At 45.3% G+C, this 22,814-nt stretch overlaps 1 protein-coding gene across 4 annotated transcripts in view; it reads left to right on the top strand.

The window, feature by feature from the left end:
- Positions 1 to 22,814, top strand: part of SLC25A30 (solute carrier family 25 member 30) — a 57,692-nt gene that overhangs the window by 31,192 nt on the left and 3,686 nt on the right. For all 4 annotated transcript variants that reach the window (XM_068265214.1, XM_068265215.1, XM_068265216.1 and 1 more), the window contains exons 4-9: positions 1,103 to 1,197; positions 9,097 to 9,182; positions 11,348 to 11,443; positions 11,529 to 11,653; positions 18,775 to 18,907; positions 21,838 to 21,918. In XM_068265214.1, the coding sequence (XP_068121315.1) occupies positions 1,103 to 1,197; positions 9,097 to 9,182; positions 11,348 to 11,443; positions 11,529 to 11,653; positions 18,775 to 18,907; positions 21,838 to 21,918 (616 nt within the window). The remainder of the gene's footprint in view (positions 1 to 1,102; positions 1,198 to 9,096; positions 9,183 to 11,347; positions 11,444 to 11,528; positions 11,654 to 18,774; positions 18,908 to 21,837; positions 21,919 to 22,814) is intronic.

Here is a 22,814-nt window from a genome sequence, read left to right as displayed (position 1 = left end):
GGGGTCAAAAAACATCCCGGCGGACGCAGGCTCAGACTGCGTACCGCCAAGGGGGTTAAAGGACAACTGAAGTGAGAGGGATATGGATATAGAGGCTGTCCTATTTATTTCCTTTTTAAGCAGTACCGGTTGCCTGACTATCCTGCTAATACTTTTAGCCATAGACCCTGAACAAGCATGCAGCAGATCAGGTGTTTCTGACAGAATTGTCCGATCTGACCAGCTTAGCTGCATGCTTGTTTGTGGAGTTATTCAGACACTGCTGCCAGGCAACTGGTATACTTTAATAGGAAATAAGTATGGCAGCCACCATATTCTGCTCACTTAGTTGTCCTTGAAACTTTGATCCTCTGGCTGCATTAATTATCTGCAGATTGAAATTGTATTTTGCTATCTATATGCCATTTAAAGGGACTCCGAGCAGTGCAGAAACTATGGAAAGATGCATATCATTTTAAAGCGCTCTTTCTCCTCTTTCCAATGATATATAAACCGCCGCCCTACGCCTTTTAGTTTTCGCTATTTTTGTGATTGAAATTGCCGCGGCCGCGATTTCAATCGCGAAAATAGAGAAAACTAAAAGGCATAGGGTGACGATTTTAGGTGTCGCCAGAAGGAGGAGAAAAAGAGCTTTAAAATGATATCCATCTTTCCATAGTTACATTGTATTACACAGGGCGACTTTTTCCTAAAATCAGCAGCTTCATTCTGCTGAATGGAGCTGCTGACACTGGGGAAAGTGTCGTCCTGTGTAATACAAGTAACTATGGAAAGATGGATATCATTTTAAAGCTCTCTTTCTCCTCTTTCTGGCGGAAATTTTAATCGCGAAAATAGCGAAAACTAAAAGGCGTAGGGTGGCGGTTTATATATCATTGGAAAGAGGAGAAAGAGAGCTTTAAAATGATATGCATCTTTCCATAGTTTCTGCACTGCTCGGAGTCCCTTTAAAAAATAAATGAAAGACTGGTGTTTAAAGTAGCACCATTGCTGTGTAAATGTTTGTTTACGTGATGGCAAAATCATTTATTTCACAGCAGAATGAGATACTTGTTCTTAGTGCAGTTTTGTAAAATGGCAAATATTTTTTCCCTTTGTTTAGGATTGCACCAGCCATGCTTCGTCAGGCATCATATGGCACTATTAAAATTGGCACTTATCAGAGCTTGAAGAGATTATTTGTTGATCGTCCTGAAGGTTTGTATGGCATTCAGTCTTCCTGATCGCACTTGTTTTTTAATAAATCTGTTACAAAGCTTAAAAGACAATTGAGGCAAGAATGAAGCAGATGCCCAGGAAAAAGGATTCTGGCTGGTTGCTCTAATCCTGGGTTTCTCAACATAGTAAAAGAATGCACCCCTGTATTGAGTGCTTTGGCCCAGTAACCCCAGCTTTGTTTAAACTCCTCTTAAAGAGACACTGAAGCAAAAAAAAAATTATGATATTATGATTTGTATGTGTAGTACAGCTAAGAAATAAAACATTAAGATCAGATACATCAGTCTAATTGTTTCCAGTACAGGAAGAGTTAAGAAACTCCAGTTGTTATCTCTATGCAAACAAGCCATTATGCTCTACGACTTTCAAAGTCGGGGAGAGGGCTGTTATCTGACTTTTTTATTATCTCAACTGTTATTCAACTATTTACTTTTTCTCTGCCAGAGGAGAGGTCATTAGTTCACAGACTGCTCTGAAAGAATCATTTTGAATGCTGAGTGTTGTGTAATCTGCACATATTATAGAATGATGCAATGTTAGAAAAAACACTATATACCTGAAAATAAAAATATGAGAATATTTTCTTTGCTGCTAATCTTCTAGTAATTATTCATAGTACACAACCAATTCACTATATAATTTTTTTTTTCGCTTCAGTGTCTCTTTAAGTACCCCTTGATCTGTACATATTGCTTAGGAGTGCTTCATTATCGTGTGTAAATATTTTGCAAACATTCCTTGATGCTTCGAATTAACTGTACATACATATGTAGGTTAATTAATACATGGTTTATTATTTTATTTATATGAATCTCAAAACATCATATAATTGACTTACAAGTTAAGCAACCTTCCCGAGCCCAACTAATGGACCCCATGGGGTGTGTGTACCATGTGTTGAGAACTTAGGCTCTAAGAAACTGCTTTACCTTTGCTTCAGTTTTGCTCCAATATTTTTTTTCCTCACTGGTTTCTTAAACCTGTTCCTCTGTGTCTTCATATGTAAGTATATTGCGTGATGAATGGTATTTAGAAAAATGTGCTGAGACTGGATTCTACTAGCGAGTACACAAATTACAATGCAAAGCACAAGAAGTCAACCTGTAGCCTTTTTTTGCCTGAAGGAAATGGAATCCCTTCGCACTAACTCTAATGTCAGAATCAGAATCACTTTATTTCGCCAAGTACAGCAGGAGCTGTAGTCGGAATTCGTTGTGGTTCACATGGCATAGACAGAGTATAAGACAGACGCACAGCACGTACAATTTAAAATGCAGAATCAGTTCATATCGACCATTTCACTGCTGTGCAAATACAGCCCAGTAAATAATAATAGTAATGATAATGATAGTAATAATAATAGGGGTGCAGGTAGTAGCCCCGAGTCTATCTGGATAGGCCAGGCAGGCATCAGCGGGGACCGGTTTGATCGACCCAGCTAGAGCGTGATGGTATGCGGGCCAGACAGGGGGAGGTTGGAGTTCAGTAACCGGACAGCTTGGGGGAAGAAGGTGTTCTTCCGCCTGGTGGTTTGGATGGTATGGACCTGTAGCGAAGGCCCAACGGGAGGAGCTTGAAGTCGTGGCTGCTTGGGTGAGAGGGGTCATGGGAGATCATGGTGGCCCTCTTCCTCATCCTGGCGGAGTGGAGGAGATCGAGAGGTGGAAGAGGAGATCCGATGATCTTCTCCGCGTCCGTTATGACTCTCTGAAGTTTGTGTTTGTCGTTGGCTGTTGCGCCCGCGTACCAGACAATGACTGAGGAGCAGAGGATGGATTCAATGGTGGAAGTATAGAAGCTGGTCAGCAGCTCCCTGGGCATGCCAAATCTCTTCAGTTGGCGCAGGAAAAACAGCCTCTGCTGAGATTTCTTCTGGATTTTGGTGGTGTTTTGCTCCCACTGCAGCTTGTTAGTAAGAGTTGTGCCAAGGAACCGAACCGATGTCACCTTAGAGACTTCTGTACCCCCGATGAGGACAGGTGGGAGAGGGGTAGGATTTTGCCTGAAATCTACCACTAGTTCAACAGTCTTTGCTTCGTTGAGGACTAGGTTGTTGTCTTTGCACCAGTTGCATATCCTCTCGACTTCGCTGCGGTACTCCTGCTCCCTGTTACTACCAATAAGGCCGATGATAGTGGTGTCGTCTGCAAATTTGATGACTTTCACAGAGTCAGCGGATGAGATGCAGTTATTGGTATAGAGGGAGAACAGTAGAGGTGACAGAACGCAGCCTTGTGGAGCCCCCGTGTTGGTGGTTCGAACCCTGGAGAGGTGGTTGCCAAGCTTCACCTGTTGTGTTCGGTTAGTCAGGAAGTCATTGATCCATGCGCGAAGAGTGGGGTCAACTCCGAGCTGCGACAGATTGGCGAGTAGGATGTCTGGGCCGATCGTGTTGAACACTGAGCTAAAATCCAGGAACAGGATCCGAGCGTAGGAGGCAGGGCTGTCTAGATGCTCAGTGATGTAAGCCACGCTGGCATTGATGGCGTCCTCCACGGATCTGTTAGCCCTATAAGCAAATTGGAGTGGGTCTAAAGGGGCGTCTGTGGACCTCTTCAGGTGGGCAAGAACCAACCGCTCGAGGAGTTTCTTGATGTTCGAGGTAAGGGCCACTGGTCGGAAGTTATTGTGCTCGGTACTGCCTGTTTTTTTGGGGACTGGTACAATTATAGACTTCTTAAAGCAGGAGGGGACTATACCATCAGTTAAGGACTGCCTGAATAAGGAGGTGAGCACAGGGGCAAGCTGATCGGCACAGGAACGCAGACAGGTAGACGACACTCCATCTGGGCCGGAGGATTTCCTGGGGTTCAACTTGTGGAGGTCCCGGAGTACCTCTGATTGCAGAACAGTGACAGGAGCCAGGGCGGCGAGTTCAACCGAGGGGGGAGCACCCAACAGCGGCGTACATCGGATTCCAGGACAGCAACAGGAGCCAGGGCGGCGAGTTCACCCGGTGCTGTTTGGCCCACGGGTTGGATGGGATGTTGCTCAAATCTGCAGTAGAACTCGTTGAGCTCCTCCGCCAGTCGAAGGCTCGGGGTTGCCGTTTGGGGTACTGGTTTGAAGTTCGTGGCTGCTCTCAGACCCTTCCATACCTCCCGTGTGTTTGATGACTGGAGACAGAGCCTCAGTTTATCGGCGTAGGCTCCGCTTCGCAGATCGCAGTTCTTTTTTCAGGGCATACCTGGTCTCTCTGAAATCCTCTGAGGAGCCAGTCCTGTGCGCTTCCTCTTTGCGTTTCCGAAGTCGGCGAAGCCTGTCGTTGAACCAGGGTTTGTTATTGGGGTAGACTCTGAAGGTCTTGGAGGGGATGCACGTTTCTTCGCAGAAGCTAATGTAGGAGGTAACGTTCTCGGCCCATTCATCGAGGGTGGGTGCCTCCAGAGTCGTCCAGTCAGTGGTTTCAAAGCACGCTTTTTCTGTCCATTTTTTAGTGGTTTTGACGATGGGCTTAGAGGTCTCCAGGAGCCTCCTGTAGGTGGGGATCAGGTGTATTGTGTTGTGGTCGAAGTTCCCCTAGGGGTGCGCCTTGGATAGCCTTGTAGGCATTCTTCTGGACCGTGTAGCAGTGGTCCAGGGTGTTACTGTTCCTGGTGGGGCAGGTGATGTGCTGCCTGTAGCGGGGCAACTCGTGCTGAAGGTTCGCCTTATTAAAATCGCCCAGGATGATGAACAGGGCCTCTGGGAGGGCAGTTTCCCACCGCGAGATGCAGTCTCTGAGTGCATGCAGGGCAGTCTTGGAGCATGTGTCGGGAGGGATGTAGACCCCAATAAGGACGAGGGAAGAGAATTCCCTCGGAGTACAGAGGCCTGCAGTTTATGGCAAGGAGCTCAACATCTGGGGTGCAGGCCTTGTGGAGAGTGGTGGTGTTTGTTTGTTTATGTAAAAGCAGATTCCGCCACTCATTTTTTTTTTTTCCAGAGAGGGCAGCGTCCCGGTCTGCTCTTAGGAGGATGTAGCCTGGAACATGCAGAGAGTTGTCGGGGATACTGTCGCACAGCCAGGTTTCGGTGAAACAGAGAACAGGGGTGTTCTTGATGATCTGGGGTTTGCTGTCGAGTAGGAGGAGCAGCTCGTCCAGTTTGTTGGGGAGTGAGCAGACGTTTGTAAATAGGATGGCAGGGACAGGGGAGCGTAAGCCCTTCCTTTTGAGTCGGGCCTGGGCCCCCCCCCCCCTCCTTCCTCTGTGGCGGCGTTTGCTCGGTGCTCGTTTGGTGGCGAGATATTTGATGTGTGCAGTGACAGCATTCCACAGGGAAGAGCACGGAGACGGCATTGGGCTGACCTGGGGTTCCCATTTAATAAGGGCCTCTCTGGAAAGGGTGACAGTCCGTTCAGCACCCATGGCTCAAGCTAGATGGTAAGGAGCGGGCCACCCCGGCGCCGTTAGATGATATGGAGCAGGAGGCACAGATAGGTGGTATGTAGCGGGCGGCACAGCACAGACTGTAACACAGATAGATGGAATGGAGCAGGCCTAGGTGGGATGCTGGTTGGTGGGAACATATCATATGAGCAGTGCAGCACAGTCCATCACGTGAGCAGTGCACCACAGTCCGTCACGTGAGCAGTGCACCACAGTCCGTCACGTGAGCAATGCGCACAGTCCGTCACGTGAGCAATGCGCACAGTCCGTCACGTGAGCAATGCGCACAGTCCGTCACGTGAGCAATGCGCACAGTCCGTCACGTGAGCAATGCGCACAGTCCGTCACGTGAGCAATGCGCACAGTCCGTCACGTGAGCAATGCGCACAGTCCGTCACGTGAGCAATGCGCACAGTCCGTCACGTGAGCAGTGCAGCACCGACCGTCACGTGAGCAGTGCAGCACCGACCGTCACGTGAGCAATGCAACGCAGTCCATCACCTGAGAACCCAAAAACCATCACATGAGCAATGCAGCACAGTCTGGCACATGAGCAATGCAACACAGTCTGGCACCTGAGCAGGGGAAAGATCATCACATGGGCAATGCCATGAGGCTCACAGCAACAAGCAGCGAGCACCCCTCAGGTTTGGAGCAGGGAGGCATTGGGTAAAAAGCAGTAGTGCCTCACCTGATGGAGCTGTAGTGGGGGTCTCTGTGTGCTGGTGGTGAGGGCGCCAGACCGTCCGAGGAGGTTGCAGCACCCCTCAAGTTAGGAGCAGGGAGGCAGTGGGTGGAAAGCAGAAGTGCCTCACTTGATGGTGCTATAATGGGTGCTCTGTGTGCTGGTGGAGAGGGCGATATCCCGTGATGTTCGTAAAGTTTTGCAGAGGGAGCACGTGGAGACCAGGTGGGCTGCGCCCGACGTGGCGGTGGGCGAACAGGCTGCAGCAATGGCTCCTGGAGATCCTCCGACCGCTACAGCAGCGGCCTTGCCAGATAGCCGGGCAGGTGGAGAGCCCCAGCTTGTCCGGAGGCAGGCCGGGCAGAGTGGAGTCTACCTCCTCGCCGGGCGGGGTGTTGTCCCGGAGGTCAGGTTGATGCTGTGCAGGCCGGCCGGCCACGTGGGTGGTCGGTGCAGCGGGGGAGACGTACCTCGGGAGGATGGAAAGGGATCTGAGCAGCAGCAAGGAGCAGCAAGCCGGGGCCCAAGGCAGCGCCAGGAGGCGGGGATGCAGCATCAGCCAGGAGTGTTGCTGGAGGCGCCTCAGTAGACAGAGCAGCGTTGGGCCTGTGAGAGCAGTCCGGGCCCGACAGAACGCCTGAGGCTGGGGTTGCAGCGGCGGCCTGGGGTCCGGGGAGTAGAGGCCGGACAGCAGACTGTGGACAAGAGGTGAGATGGGGGGCTGGTCGGAGCGGGGACCCGAGCAGCAGGCTGTGTGAGGGCGGCAGGACGCCCGAGGCTGGAGTTGCAGCCGCCCGGATCCGGGCAGTCTGTGTGTCCGAAGGTGGAGTGCAGGCAGGCAGGAGCGGAGACCCGAGCTGCAATCGGGCGGTTAGAGAGCTATTCTAACCTAACACTATTTCTAACCTAACACTAAAAACTATAAAACTAAGAGAAAACTAAGAAAAAAAACTGCCTAGATGTAGGAGCCATGTGACCGAGGCGACCTACGTGGGCGCCATCTGCTAGGATATTTGAGGCTTAACGCAACTGTGGCCCCATCTGCTATCAGACCGTATTGGACATAGTTAGGGAAGTGAATGCAATGCTTCTGATATTCTAATTGTAGCTGGTCAGTGTACTTGCCATTCTCCACCTGCATACCAAAACACTGTCCCTTTTACTACTTGTACAAATTGTCAAAACCTACTGCATTTCAGTAAGCCATTTGTGATCCTTTCTAGTATGGCAGTTAACATCAAGTCTTCAGATTTTATTCTATAACAGTGATTTGGATCTAAAACATTTTTCCCAACCATGTCTTCAAGGACCACTAAAGCCTCATCTTCATGCTTTGCTGATTGCATTTTCAGCTATGCACAGTGTACGCGATATGCAAGGACATTTTAAAAGTCCATAGACTGCACTGTCTGATGTTTCCATTTATGGTTGCATGCATTTGTTGCACAACTCGGTGTGATTCCATTCATCATAAATGAGCTTGCAACAGCATTACATAGTAACAGTGCTGTGCCTTGCCGTATGACCCGTTTTTCACATCCAGACCTTGTTTCCCACTTGTGGACCAGAGCAATTTTGACATTTTAGCAATGCCCCTATTTAAAGAGAACCTGAACTGAAAATAAAAAGTCAAAATAACCATACAAAGGTCATACTTACCTCCTGTGTAGTCTACTATTCAATCTCTCTCTCCTCTCCTGCGTCCCACTTGTCCACTGTGATAGATGGATTTTTCCGTCCTCCATTTTAAAAAATGGCTGGTACCCCATACAGCTTCCTGGTCAGCACACTGTTAAACTGTAATATCACCTAATTGAGCCATAGGGAAACATGGACATTACCTTGCAAATTCAGTTGTAACTGACAGCTGCTGATATATAACTGACAGCAACTGGTATATTTCAGTTCTGACAAAATATTGTCAGAACTGGAAAGGATCACTGTAAGAAGAAAATGGTGAGCTTCTGAGAGGAACTGACTATGAGCTTAGTATGTAATATTCATTTGCAGCTACGTGATGTGTTTATTTTAAATAATTTTCCTCACTTTAGGTTCCCTTTAATCAATAACTTTATCCATACTTATGACGCCTAAATGAAATATATATCTTTTTTTTTTTTTTTTTTTTTTTTTTTTTTCAAGCTAGGCTTGAACAATTTTGTTTTCTATGCATGTTAGTGGGAAAAAAGAGGAAAAGACTAATTATTTTTTTTGTAGTTTTTACCAATTCCAGTGTAAAAATAAAAGTGCTACTGTAGATACAAACCACAAATTTTGTTTGGCTATTTCTACCGTTTATCACAAAACTTAGATTATGTTCTTGTCACAATTTATGGTGAGGATATTTGATTCTGAAATAATGCTCTAGTGTGTTTTTCACTATGAACGTAGAAAATAAACGTATTTATAATGGTGAAACTCAATCTTATTGGCTCAGGGAACATGTATTCCCTTTCACCAATTAGTGCTGCATCAGATAGTGCCGGAGGTGTGCACTGCTGTGCTTTAGCTACAAGATGTATAGCTATGTCCTTGTGTCTTAGATTAAGTCTGTGGACATAGATATACTGCAGGGATGGATAAAGTGGTTAATTGCTTCACTCACTCTCCTTCCACTTTTAGCCCATCTGTTTTGTGTAACTGAACTCGAACAGTTCTCCACTTGCAGCAAGCTATTGTCAGTGGAAATATGAAAGTGCTTTGATTTGTAAATTCATTATTGGTTGACTATATGTGATTTATTGAGGTTCTCAAATTGTACCATCCTATATAACTTCAATATTCTTCTTGCTGACAAGTTATATTTTATGTATTTTTCTTCAGATGAAACGTTGGTTCTTAATGTCTTTTGTGGTGTCTTGTCCGGTGTGGTTTCCTCATGTATAGCCAACCCTACAGATGTTTTAAAGGTAATGTCTAACAGACTTCTGGAAATGTCCGTTTGCTTGTAAGATTTGAAAGCCTGCTCTGTTTACAAACTCTGCTTGCATACTTCATAAGCCCATGTTAAATGTTTTACTCTGCCCTAGCTATAAAGGGCAATAACGGTTTAAAATATTTTATTCCATCTTAAAAATCCTGTTTTGTGAAGACAAAAACTACTGTAGTCAAAATGCTGTCCTCGGATGCACAATCTTGGCATTGTTTAGATTCTAAACCAAGAGGCCGCGATTTACCAAGAAGGCGGTCGCGATCTACCGGTAGATCGCGATCGACCTACTGGGCAGCCCTGCTTTAGAACACTGGTAGGTCTGCATAGACTTTGTAGTGTTTACTTAAAATGAAGCATGTGACAGATGTGTGGCTTGACTGTGAACAGGGAAATATTCATAATGCAGGCAGTGAGCACGTGGAGCTGTGATGTAGTATGCCTTGTAGGTCATGTTTGTTTGCTTTTGGACAAGGAGCATGAAGTTCAGGAAGATGCATATAGGAACACTGTGAACAAGGACATATTGCTTCATCCTGCTGTCTATTCCTGTAATAGAATGAAGGGCTCGACATGAAAAATGAGAACATGGCTCGCTGTATGTCTATAAATAACCTATGACATACTGGTGTCTTTGCTTCACCTGATCAGGATGTTTTGTTTCTGGGCGACTGAATGCGCAAGCTGAATTAGGGGGTAGAAAACTAAATGAATAGTTGCTCATGTTAGACTACTGGTAAAATAAAAAAAAAACAGCCCCAGGCACTTTTTTGATGCAAACACAAGTACTTCTGTTTTTAGAAATGCCAGTGTATAATTTTTCTGAGTTTTAGGAACACCTGTATGTAAGAGGTTTGTGTTAGTTTTGGTTCAAACTTTGCAAATTACGCACTTTCTGTTCTGTGTTGAACTGTCACAGGGACAGGTACTGAGGGTCCTTCCTCTAATAGCAACACAGGAAAACCCCAAACCATTCACCACTATCCAGAACTAGCACTGGTTAGATGTACACTAAACGTTAAATATTTTTTAACCTCCTTAGAGGTAACCCCGAGTCAGGCTCGGGCAGGAAATCCACAACTCAGAGCTGTAACCCCGAGCCTGACTCGTGGTAGCCAGCGGGAGGTGTAGGCATTTGTAACTCGCCTCTCCCGGGATCCAGACGTTGACGGCCATTTTTCCTCCGTTACTCTGAGGCTCTGGATGCCTCTGGTAAGATCGCCTTCTGTTGTCATGATGACAGCTGGTGATCTAACTATAGGGGTACAGTGCCACCTGGTGGACAGAGAGAGGATTGCAGTGCTGGATCCAGGGAAGGTGAGTAATGTGCAAGGCTGTTGCAGATCCCTCTGCAGTATGATTTATTTTTTTTAGACCCCCAAGTAATCATACCGGCCAGGGAGTTGTACTGTACACTTTGTGTTTTGTGACTTTTGATTTATTAAAGGATACTTACTTTGCACAAATGGGGAGCAGGCATGTATAGGTAGCAGTCCTTCTGCCCACCGATTTCCAAACACACCCATCCACCTATATTCCTTTGTTAAAGCCCCCTTAAGTCATGCCAGGTCATGTACTACTGTGCTAGCCCGGCAGCATGCACATTAATGGGCGCCTGTGGCAGGGAGTGCTCTGTGCATGTGCACTACAAGTCATTGCATAGTGGGCATGTGCAGAACAATCCCGGCAATGAGAGCACGATTATGGACATGCATCAGCGCTTGTGCAAACTGATCAACATGGTATGACTTATGGGGACGGCTGCCTGCATTGAGTATCCTTTAAAGAGGAACTAAAGAGAGAGATATGACGGCTGCCATGTTTATTTCCTTTTAAGCAATACTAGTTGCCTGGCAGCCCTGCTGATCCTCTGCCTCTAATACTATTTGCCATAGCCCCTGAACAAGCATTAGGCAGATCAGGTGTTTCAGACTTTAAATTCAGATCTGACAAGACTAGCTGCATGCTTGTTTCTGGTGTTATTCAGATGCTACTGCAGAGAAATAGACCAGAAGGGCTGCCAGGCAACTGGTATTGATTAAAAGGAAATAAATATGGCAGCCTACGTATACCTCTTACTTCAGTTCCCCTTTAAGTATCGGTAATTTTCATGCCGCCTTAGCCTTTTGAATTCTTTTGTCACAGATCAGGATGCAGGCACGAGGCAGTGTGATGCAAGGAGGAATGATTGTAAACTTCATCAACATTTATCAACAGGAAGGGACCAGAGGATTGTGGAAGGTAATTCTATTTTATTTCAGTGCCTTTTCCACAGTCACCCGCCATACAACTGATTATTAATCAGTCCTCTTGTATCATTTTCCAGGGAGTGTCGCTTACTGCACAGAGGGCAGCTATAGTGGTGGGAGTGGAGTTACCAGTATATGATATCACCAAAAAACACCTCATTTTGTCTGGACTGATGGGTGACACAGTCTATACACACTTTTTGTAAGTCTATGTTGGTTTGGAGTATTTTTGGCAAAATGTATTCCATTGTTTTGTTAAATTAGAAAATATAGATCCAATGCACTGCAGCTGCTGAATGTTTCAGAAACAGATTTATTCTAAATATGACTGCATGTGGATTGGATTGAGAGTAACTTGGTTTAAGAGCACTTTGCAATACAGTACAAGCAAAAACTGTTGTGAAATTTTAACTTGATATACAAGCAACGTCTTTGTATACAAGCAAAAAAAATATATACATGCGTCACGTCATCACAACTGAGACGATAGTTCTTCTCCCCTTGGTGCTGCAGGATTGAGTGTACAAACTGTGTAAAGTAACTGTCATTGGATAAGTACCTTGTTAAAGCCACACACAAAAAAAAAGGTTGGGGCAAGCCAACAGATGGCAATGATTCTGTTATAGTGAAAGTCTTGTTTGCGTTTGTTTTATACTATTTTACAATAACTGTTTTTGGATTGTGGAATAAATGAACTGGGTTCTCATTAATTCTTATGGGGAAATTCACTTTGATTTAAGATTGCTTTGGATTACAAGCCTGTTTCCAGAAAGAATTATGCTTGCAAACCAAGGTTCCACTGTACTTATATTTGTACATGAATCATGTAGAGCCATACCCAGTGTTCTCCCCAGGCTCTTTTAGCCGGGTGCTCCACCCGGCTAGTCTTGGTGACCACCCGGCTGTCATTGGCTTACATCCTCCTATGCTGTAAGCAGAGTTGCTCACAGAAGCACTGGCCCTGCATTCTCATATTGCCCCACCCGGCTACTTTTTCATGCCACCCGGCTGGAAAAAATTTCTGGGGAGAACACTGCATACCCTTTTGATAATGGCAGATATTTACATTATATATATATATATATCTATCTATCTATCTATCTATCTATCTATCTATCTATCTATCTATCTATCTATCTATCTATCTATCTATCTATCTATCTATCTATCTATCTATCTATCTATCTATCTATCTATCTATCTATATCTATATCTATATCTATATCTATATCTATATCTATATCAACGTGATTTGATCATCTTATTTCAGTATAAGATTTCTTTGTCTGTGTTGCTATTATATATGGATAGTGCTGCTATTGCTAATGTTAGAATTCACATACAGTATAATTCCCTTACATGTCTCACCTGGCAATGTATGAAAAACTTTCAATCTTTTCATTTTATATAAAATTAATTTCTGATCATGCCACTTCTGAATGTGATCATTATTTTTCTATCATTTTCATTATTCTTTCCTTGGCCGACCTGGGGTTAGAAAGCTACCATCTAGCTGCATTCCACTCTCACATGTTTGGGCAGTATGCTAATGTTTCCAGCTTGCATGATTTAGTGAGGAATAGGAGGATCCACACATTGGCCTCAATTCACTAAGGGCAGTTTGATATAATCATTTAGGTCGGTAAAATACCCATTCGGTATTTTACACTTCTTTTTTTTTTTTTTCTTTTCTTTTCTTTTCTTTCTTTCTTTTTTTTTTTTTTTTTTTTTTTTTTCCCCCAAATTCACAAAAGATTTTCCACATGAGACAGAAGTTTGGTAATTTACTGAACAAACCTGCTTCAGTTTACTAAGCCCTGATCGGTAAGTGTCACTTAATAGCTGTGGAGCAGGTCAGCGGTGAGGCAGGAAGCGGTGTGTATCATTCCTGTCCAGTGCATCCCCGACATCCCATTATATGTGCTGCAGCCACTAAGGCTTAGCAGGGCTTTTCAACCTGTGGTACGCATACCACCAATGGTACTTTGCTGTTGGCCTGGTGGTACTCTCCAGGTTTACCTGCCACTTAACCACTTGAGGACCGTGGGCTTTCTACCCCTTAAGGACCGGCCACTTTTTTTCCATTCAGACCACTGCAGCTTTCACGGTTTATTGCTCACTCATACAACCTACCACCTAAATGAATTTTGGCTCCTTTTCTTGTCACTAATAAAGCTTTCTTTTGGTGCTATTTGATTGCTCCTGCGATTTTTACTTTTTATTATATTCCTCAAAAAAGACATGAATTTTGGCAAAAAAAATGATTTTTTTTTTAACTTTCTGTGCTGACATTTTTCAAATAAAGTAAAATTTCTGTATACATGCAGCGCTAAAAATGTGGACAAACATGTTTTGGATAAAAAAACCCCATTCAGTGTATATTTATTGGTTTGGGTAAAAGTTATAGCGTTTACAAACTATGGTGCAAAAAGTGAATTTTCCCATTTTCAAGCATCTATGACTTTTCTGACCCCCTGTCATGTTTCATGAGGGGCTAGAATTCCAGGATAGTATAAATACCCCCCAAATGACCCCATTTTGGAAAGAAGACATCCCAAAGTATTCACTGAGAGGCATAGTGAGTTCATAGAAGATATTATTTTTTGTCACAAGTAAGCGGAAAATGACACTTTGTGACCAAAAAAAAAAAAGTTTCCATTTCTTCTAACTTGCGACAAAAAAAAATGAAATCTGCCACGGACTCACCATGCCCCTCTCTGAATACCTTGAAGGGTCTACTTTCCAAAATGGGGTCATTTGTGGGGTGTGTTTACTGTCCTGACATTTTGGAGGGTGCTAAATTGTAAGCACCCCTGTAAAGCCTAAAGGTGCTCATTGGACTTTGGACCCCTTAGCGCAGTTAGGCTGCAAAAAAGTGCCACACATGTGGTATTGCCGTACTCAGGAGAAGTAGTATAATGTGTTTTGGGGTGTATTTTTAAACCTACCCATGCTGGGTGGGAGAAATATCTCTGTAAATGACAATTTGTTAATTTTTTTTACACACAATTGTCCATTTACAGAGATCTTTCTCCCACTCAGCATGGGTATGTGTAAAAATACACCCCAAAACACATTGTACTACTTCTCCCGAGTACGGCGATACCACATGTGTGGCACTTTTTTGCAGCCTAACTGCGCTAAAGGGCCCAAAGTCCAATGAGTACCTTTAGGATTTCACAGGTCATTTTTGTTTCAAGACTACTCCTCACGGTTTAGGGCCCCTAAAATGCCAGGACAGTATAGGAACCCCACAAATGACCCCATTTTAGAAAGAAGACACCCCAAGGTATTCCGTTAGTAGTACGGTGAGTTCATAGAAGATTTTATTTTTTGTCACAAGTTAGCGGAAAATGACACTTTGTGAAAAAAAACCAATAAAAATCAATTTCCGCTAACTTGTGACAAAAAATAAAATCTTCTATGAACTCACCGTACTACTAACAGAATAGCTTGGGGTGTCTTCTTTCTAAAATGGAGTCATTTGTGGGGTTCCTATACTGTCCTGGCATTTTAGGGGCCCTAAACCGTGAGGAGTAGTCTTGAAACAAAATTTCTCAAAATGACCTGTGAAATCCTAAAGGTACTCATTGGACTTTGGGCCCCTTAGCGCAGTTAGGCTGCAAAAAATTGCCAATCATGTGGCATCGCCGTACTCGGGAGATGTAGTATAATGTGTTTTGGGGTGTATTTTTACACATACCCATGCTGGGTGGGAAAAATACCTCTATAAATGACAATTGTTTGATTTTTTTTTTTTACACACAATTGTCCATTTACAGAGAGATTTCTCCCACCCAGCATGGGTATGTGTAAAAATACACCCCAAAACACATTATACTACTTCTCCTGAGTACGGCGATACCACATGTGTGACACTTTTTTTGCAGCCTAGGTGCGCTAAGGGGCCCAACGTCCTAATCACAGGTCATTTTGAGGCATTTGTTTTCTAGACTACTCCTCACGGTTTAGGGCCCCTAAAATGCCAGGGCAGTATAGGAACCCCACAAGTGACCCCATTTTAGAAAGACACCCCAAGGTATTCCGTTAGGTGTATGGCGAGTTCATAGAAGATTTTATTTTTTGTCACAAGTTAGTGAAAAATGACACTTTGTGAAAAAAAAACAAATCAATTTCCGCTAACTTTTGACAAAAAATAAAATTTTCTATGAACTCGTCATACACCTAACAGAATACATTGGGGTGTCTTTTTTCTAAAATGGGGTCCGTTTCTGGGGTTCCTATACCGCCCTGGCATTTTACGGGCCCAAAACCGTGAGTAGTCTGGAAACCAAATGTCTCAAAATGACTGTTCAGGGGTCTAAGCATCTGCAAATTTTGATGACAGGTGGTCTATGAGGGGGCGAATTTTGTGGAACCGGTCATATGCAGGGTGGCCTTTTAGATGACAGGTCGTATTGGGCCTGATCTGATGGATAGGAGTGCTAGGGGGGTGACAGGAGGTGATTGATGGGTGTCTTAGGGGGTGGTTAGAGGGGAAATTAGATGCAATAAATGCACTGGGGAGGTGATCGGAAGGGGGTCTGAGGGGGATCTGAGGGTTTGGCCGAGTGATCAGGAGCCCACACGGGGCAAATTAGGGCCTGATCTGATGGGTAGGTGTGCTAGGGGGTGACAGGAGGTGATTGATGGGTGTCTCAAGGTGTGATTAGAGGGGGGAATAGATGCAAGCAATGCACTGGCGAGGTGATCAGGGCTGGGGTCTGAGGGCATTCTGAGGGTGTGGGCGGGTGATTGAGTGCCCTAGGGGCAGATAGGGGTCTAATCTGATAGGTAGCAGTGACAGGGGGTGATTGATGGGTAATTAGTGGGTGTTTAGGGTAGAGAACAGATATAAACACTGCCCTTGGGAGGTGATCTGACGTCGGATCTGCGGGCGAACTATTGGTGTGGGTGGGTGATCAGATTGCCCGCAAGGAGCAGGTTAGAGGCTGATTGATGGGTGGCAGTGACAGGGGGTGATTGATGGGTGGCAGTGCCAGGGGGTGATGGGTGGCAGTGACAGGGGGTGATTGATGGGTGATTGACAGGTGATCAGTGGGTTATTACAGGGAAGAACAGATGTAACTAATGCACTGGCGAATTGATAAGGGGGGGTCTGGGGACAATCTGAGCGTGTAGGCGGGTGATTGGGTGCCCGCAAGGGGCAGATTAGGGTCTGATCTGATGGGTAACAGTGACAGGTGGTGATTGATGGGTAATTAGTGGGTGTTTAGAGGAGAGAATAGATGTAAACACTGCGTTTGGGTGGTGATCTGATGTCGGATCTGCGGGCGATCTATTGGTGTGGGTGGGTGATCAGATTGCCCGCAAGGGGCAGGTTAGGGGCTGATTGATGGGTGGCAGTGACAGGGGGTGATTGACAGGTGATCAGGGGGGATAGATGCATACAGTACACGGGGGGGGGGGGGGGGGGGGTCTGGGGAGAATCTGAGGGGTAGGGGGTGATCAGGAGGGGGCAGTGGCAGGGGGGGGAGATAAAAAAAAAAAATAGCGTTGACAGATAGTGACAGGGAGTGATTGATGGGTGATTAGGGGGGTGATTGGGTGCAAACAGGGGTCTGGGGGGTGGGCAGGGGGGGGTCTGAGGGGTGCTGTGGGCGATCTGGGGCGGGGGGGGGAAATCAGTGTGCTTGGGTGCAGACTAGGGTGGCTTCAGCCTGCCCTGGTGGTCCCTCGGACATTGGGACCACCAGGGCAGGAGGCAGCCTGTATAATACACTTTGTAAACATTACAAAGTGTATTATACACTTTGTATGCGGCGATCGCGGGGTTAACATCCCGCCGGCGCTTCCGTATAGCCGGCGGGATGTTGCGGCGGGTGAGCGGTGACAGGCGCCGGCGGAGGATCGCGTCACGGATGACGCGATCGCTCCGCCCATGCCCTTAAATGGACCGCCGCCTCTGTGGGTGAGCCGGTCCTTCAGGGCTCCACTTCCCGGCCGCCTCTGTGCGTTAGGCGGTCGGGAAGTGGTTAATTACCAACCTGCCTCTTGTCCTGGTCCCATCCAGCCTCCACAAAGTTCAGCTCCCCCTTGCTCTCTCCTCGCTGTGCTGCCCTGCGGCACACTTCAGACCTCAGATCAGCGGTGAGGAGACAGCCAGGCGAATGGTGCACAGTGACTGCAGGTATACTTCAAATAAAGAAAGTGACATCACTCCAATGCCTCCTGCTATTCCCCTCCCACATACTCCCCCTTTTCTTAAAGTGTACCAGTAAGAAAAAAGTGCCCCGGGGGGTACTTGCCTCGGGAGGGGGAAGCCTCTGGATTCTAAAGAAGCTCCTTGTCGGCGTGAATGCATGCGTAGTAGTGGCTCTCCGCTCATGCTCTGGAAGAAACAGCCGAGCCTGATTAGGTCCGATCTACTGTGCAGGAACACTGGTGGTACTTTAAATTTTAATGCGATAAAAGTGGTACAATTAGTGAAAAGGTTGAAAAGCCCTGCACTAAGGGGAGCTCATCTGTATAACAGTGTACAGATTTTCACATCTAAAGGGATGCAGAAAGGCCTCATGAAATGTTACCTTCCTCTGCTCTGCCAGAGTGAAGTCCAGCCTTCCACCATGTCAGATCAAATCAGGATATGGCTCTCCATATTGGCTGTCTGTCAAAGTTACACATGGAGAGAGTGGGTTATTGGCTGGTAAGAGCTGTAGAAAAATATCAAACGCTTATGCCCGATTTTACCGAATGAGTTCATCTTTGTGAATTGCAATTTCTTGCCCTTTTTTTTTAGGCATTTACCGCACAAGTCGGCATTTACCTCACTAGTCGGTAATTCTAATTTTCTGTGCAGTAATGGGTTTAGTAAATTGGCATTTGGGAATGTGATTGGTAAAATCAGCTGTTTTCAGCATTACTGAATACGGTAAAGCTTAGCTGCCTTCTTTAAACTGAATCCTAAGTCACTTCAGCAGCACCACAGCCAGCCGACATGTTTGGGATCGTGCTTAGGCCTTCTAACCCTAGTTTGAAGCATGTCAGCTTGTTGTAGTGTTGCTAATAAGGAATAATGAAGCTTCCATTTTAAGAAAATCTTTTGTGTACATAATTTTTTTTCCCCCCTGAATGGTGTCCAAGGGCTTTGAGGTAGCCTGTGGTCTTGCACGGTTATCAGGTGCATTTGGGGGTTGAGCAGTGTTCTTGTCTTACCTTGGAATTACTGTATTCAGTGGATGTATACGTTAAAGAAAAATGATGCGCCACTTGAATTGTATAGAGGAAAAATTGTTTAAAATATTACAGAACTGCTGTAAATGTATTCTTCAGTTTGAAAACTTGTATATTGATTTCACTTAGGTCCAGTTTTACTTGTGGATTGGCTGGCGCGTTAGCATCAAATCCAGTTGATGTTGTTAGAACTCGTATGATGAACCAAAGAGGTGTATGTGATGGATCAAGCTACAAAGGCACCCTGGATTGCTTACTGCAGGTACACCTTATTTTAAAGGAGCGTGATTTCATCTACGTGATATAAAAGGAGTCCTTTGCATCTTATTTTAGGCCTCGTTCACACTCTTCCCCTCCCCCCCCCCCCCCAATACAGACAGAAACTCATTAGAACTTACAGCCCAAGTGAATCAATGGGCTCGTTCACATCTTATCTGCTCCCCTATTCACTTTAAAGGGAACCCGAGGTTTGAGACCTGGCAGCTTCCATATTTATTTCCATTTAAACAATACCAGTTGCCTGGCAGTGCTTCTGATCTTTCTGGTCAGTAGGGTCTTAAAGGGACCCTGAGCAAATCTGAACTTTCCTGGGGCTTCTTCCAGTCCCTTCCCCTTCCCCCCCCCCCCCGTAGACCACGAGGTCCCTTGGCATCCTCATGGTCCCCTCCATGGTCCCGCTGGTGGCCCTGTTTGTTCGGTGATTTCAGGCGAAGTATTGCACAATTGCGCTGCCTGTCCATGCACCCGACACGATCAAGCGCCTGTCACCATAAGCGTCCTGCGCATGTGTGGTACTTAAAAGACTGAACCACGCATGTGAAGGAGGCTTACAGCAGCGGGCGTGTGATCAAGTCTGGAGCGCAGACATATGCAGTTGCACACATCTCCCAAAATTGCTGCACTAACTGGCCCGCCAGCGGGACCATGGTTGGGACCCCAGAGGATGCGGAGGGACCTCGTGGCCTACTGGGTGAAGCTCCAAGTAAGTTCAGATTTGTATTTTTAAAGGGTGTGCTCAAGGTCCCTTTAATCACATACCTGAAACACGCATGCAGCTAATCTTGTTATATTTGTCATAGACCTCTGATCTGCATGCTTGGTTAGGGTTTATGGTTAAAGACAGAGTATCAGCAGGACAGCCAGGCAATATGCATTATTGTAAAGGAAACCTGTCGGTCTCTATATACCACTCACCTCGGGTTCCCTTTAAAAAAAATAAATAAAAAACTGACAACAAGAACACCTGTGCAGCATGGAGAAAAATGCAGTAAGCTTTTAAAGTACACTAATGTAGCCAGGAATGTGCATGGTTAAACATATACTGACGTGTGTAAAAGTGTACTCGGTGTGTATTGACAAGTGTAAAAGAAAAAAACAAAAAAAACCTTAATACTGCTGTTTATCTAATGGTGGCCATACATGGTACAATATTTTCATACAATCTTACCATTTCTATGTAGTATAAAGGTAAATTAATTGAATATACTGAAAGGATAATTTATGCAGTTACCTTATACTACATAGAATTGGTAAGATTGGATGAAAAAATTGTACCATGTATGGCCACCTTAACTGTGACTATAGAAAGTAGTGTGATGCTACTGTGACCATACAAAGCAGTAGAATACTTACTAAATGCATTTATAGGGCTTGATTCACTAAACCAGGTATGTCAAACCGGTCCTACGAGGGACGAGATCCTCACACATTTTTGATACAGCTCAAATGAATTGATGGGTCTGAATCAGGAAAGGTGTGGTCCATCAGGTAGAACACATTCCTTTCTTTCTCTGTCCATCCTAAACACTGGCATGGATCTGGCCCTCCAGGCCTGGAGTTCGACACATGTGCACTAAACCGTTATAACTCAAATATCACACCTTATCAAAGTTAACATGCCTGATCAGAGTAGCATAGCGAGCGCTACGAACTTATGCCTGCTAATTGGCAATTGCACTTGTCCTGCTCTGAGCCCCTGCGGATTCGTAGTGCTCGCTGTGCTACTCTAATAAGGCGTGTTAACTTTGATAAGGTGTGATATTTGAGTTATCACGGTTTAGTGAATCAAGCCCATAGTGTTGCTTTACAAGTGAGATATTGGAAGTAGATGACAATTACATTCTGACATTCTTCTGATACATTTTAAGACTAGAACAAGCCTACTGGAAGTTATGGAGAAGTGGTGAGCAGGCCCTGCCTACAGGGTCAGTGAGGAATGCTATCTACAGAGAAATGTGTGTAGGCAGCCAACTATCTGTAGTTTGAACAATGATGCCTGTATGGTGATGACTTTGCTAAGCTGCTTATACTTTTGTATGAAGATGGGTGTGGGGAGAGAAGCAGGAGGACATGTGCCTTTGTTTTCTTGAGCTTTGTGTAATATATACATGTCTAGGCATCCTTATTCAGTTCCACAAACATTTTATCATATCAAAGAAAAAAAATGCACTACTAAGGCCTCTTTCACAGTAGGACGTTGTTTTGATGCGACGTTAAAGTCACAACGCAAATTGCAACATCCCAAAAAAGTCACAACGCAATTTAATGCCCCGTTATCGTCACATATAGTAGAGCATACAGGCAATGAAAAGTATGCTTCCAAGTCATTACTGAGCATGTGCAAACAGTCTAACGCAGCTAATAACGTGTATAATGCACAGCATGCAGCACTTTCTAAAAACGCTACATGTTACACACAAACGCAACATGTGCACTGGGAATGTCGCACAGACTTAGTATTGCAGAGCGTTCGTCTGCGTTGAATCATTTTGTAACATGCGATTTTTAAAGTCTCACTGTGAAAGAGGCCTAAAAGTGCGCTATTTTTTTCCTAACCAAGAAAAACTAGTGCATCATTGGTGTGTTTTTTGCAGTGTAGCTAGCCGTGTAACAGCGCTATATGATATGCTGTTATTTTATAAATACAATAAATCACTTTCATCTTCCTGAGTAAGGAAGCATTGGAACACCTCCTACACCATCAGGTGACTATCAGACACTTTCATCTAGCATCTTTTGGCTTGGCTGTTTTTTTCCCCGGTGCATATAAATACTGTAAAAGGTAAGTTGAGAATAATCCTTGTAATTTATAAAGATGAGGGTGCATACAGTACATGTTTGGAGAGTGGTAATCTCTAGAAATGTGGATGCTGTATATGTTTGTAAAATGCTGACCTGTTGCTGCCTTTACAGACTTGGAAGAATGAAGGATTCTTTGCATTGTACAAAGGTTTTTGGCCAAACTGGTTAAGGCTGGGACCATGGAACATCATTGTATCCTTTTCACCACATAATCCTGTTCTTAATATCAGTTCTCTGTCGGTCTAAGCGATTTCTCCCCAGTTTCTATGGAGTTATTATGGAGAACCCCCAGGTAAGTATAAAACCTGAGACAGGCCCAGTACACACCGGGCGGACCCGCCGGCCGAATCAGCCTGAAAATCCGCATGGCTAATGTATCTCTATGGGCTGGTGCACACCGGCGGTTTGAGGTTTTTAGCAAGCCGCAAACGTGCCTCTTGCTGCACGTTTGTGGTTTGCTTAAAACCTCAAACCGCCGGTGTGCACCAGCCCATAGAGATACATTAGCCATGCGGATGCGGCCAGCGGATCTCATACAAAATCCGCTCGGTTTGCACCCGGCAAATATCGGCTCTCTGCTCCCAAAACCGCTAGCGGTTTGATGATCTGCTAGCGGTTTTGGTGTGCACTGGGCCACATCGTTCATCTCAGGTTTCCTTTAAGGTGCCAGAACCATGCCGTGAGGGAGGGGTTACTGCACAGGGTGCAGAGTATTCCCGGCCACGGGCGTGCAAAGGGGGCTCACACTGAGACGTCCAGCAGGTGACAGGAGCGACTCGAGGAGACTGGGACCTAGCGGTCTCAAGGGGGCTGGAGGAAGTCCCAGGTAGTTTGTCTCGGGTATTTTAAGGACCAGTTGGGGGGATGGATTTTTGATCAGTGTAATTGGCTCACGGGGTCAGGAACCCATGTACTTTTTTCCTGATTGGTGCACAGAACGTGTTACTAGACAGCTGAGTTTATCAGTGCTTCGTGCAATCAATCTGGGTGGGAGCTTGCGAGCCAGTGTAGTTAGTCTAAACCATGTTAGGCTTAAAGTGTTGTTGTCGTGAGAAAATGTGCCCCTGTATACTTGCCTCAGTGGGGGA

Source organism: Hyperolius riggenbachi, chromosome 2, assembly GCF_040937935.1.
Source record: "Hyperolius riggenbachi isolate aHypRig1 chromosome 2, aHypRig1.pri, whole genome shotgun sequence".
In the NCBI taxonomy this organism is placed as follows: Eukaryota; Metazoa; Chordata; class Amphibia; order Anura; family Hyperoliidae; genus Hyperolius; species Hyperolius riggenbachi.
The sequence above is the reverse complement of the archived record's forward strand: the minus strand, read 5'-3'. Positions and strand labels throughout refer to the sequence as shown.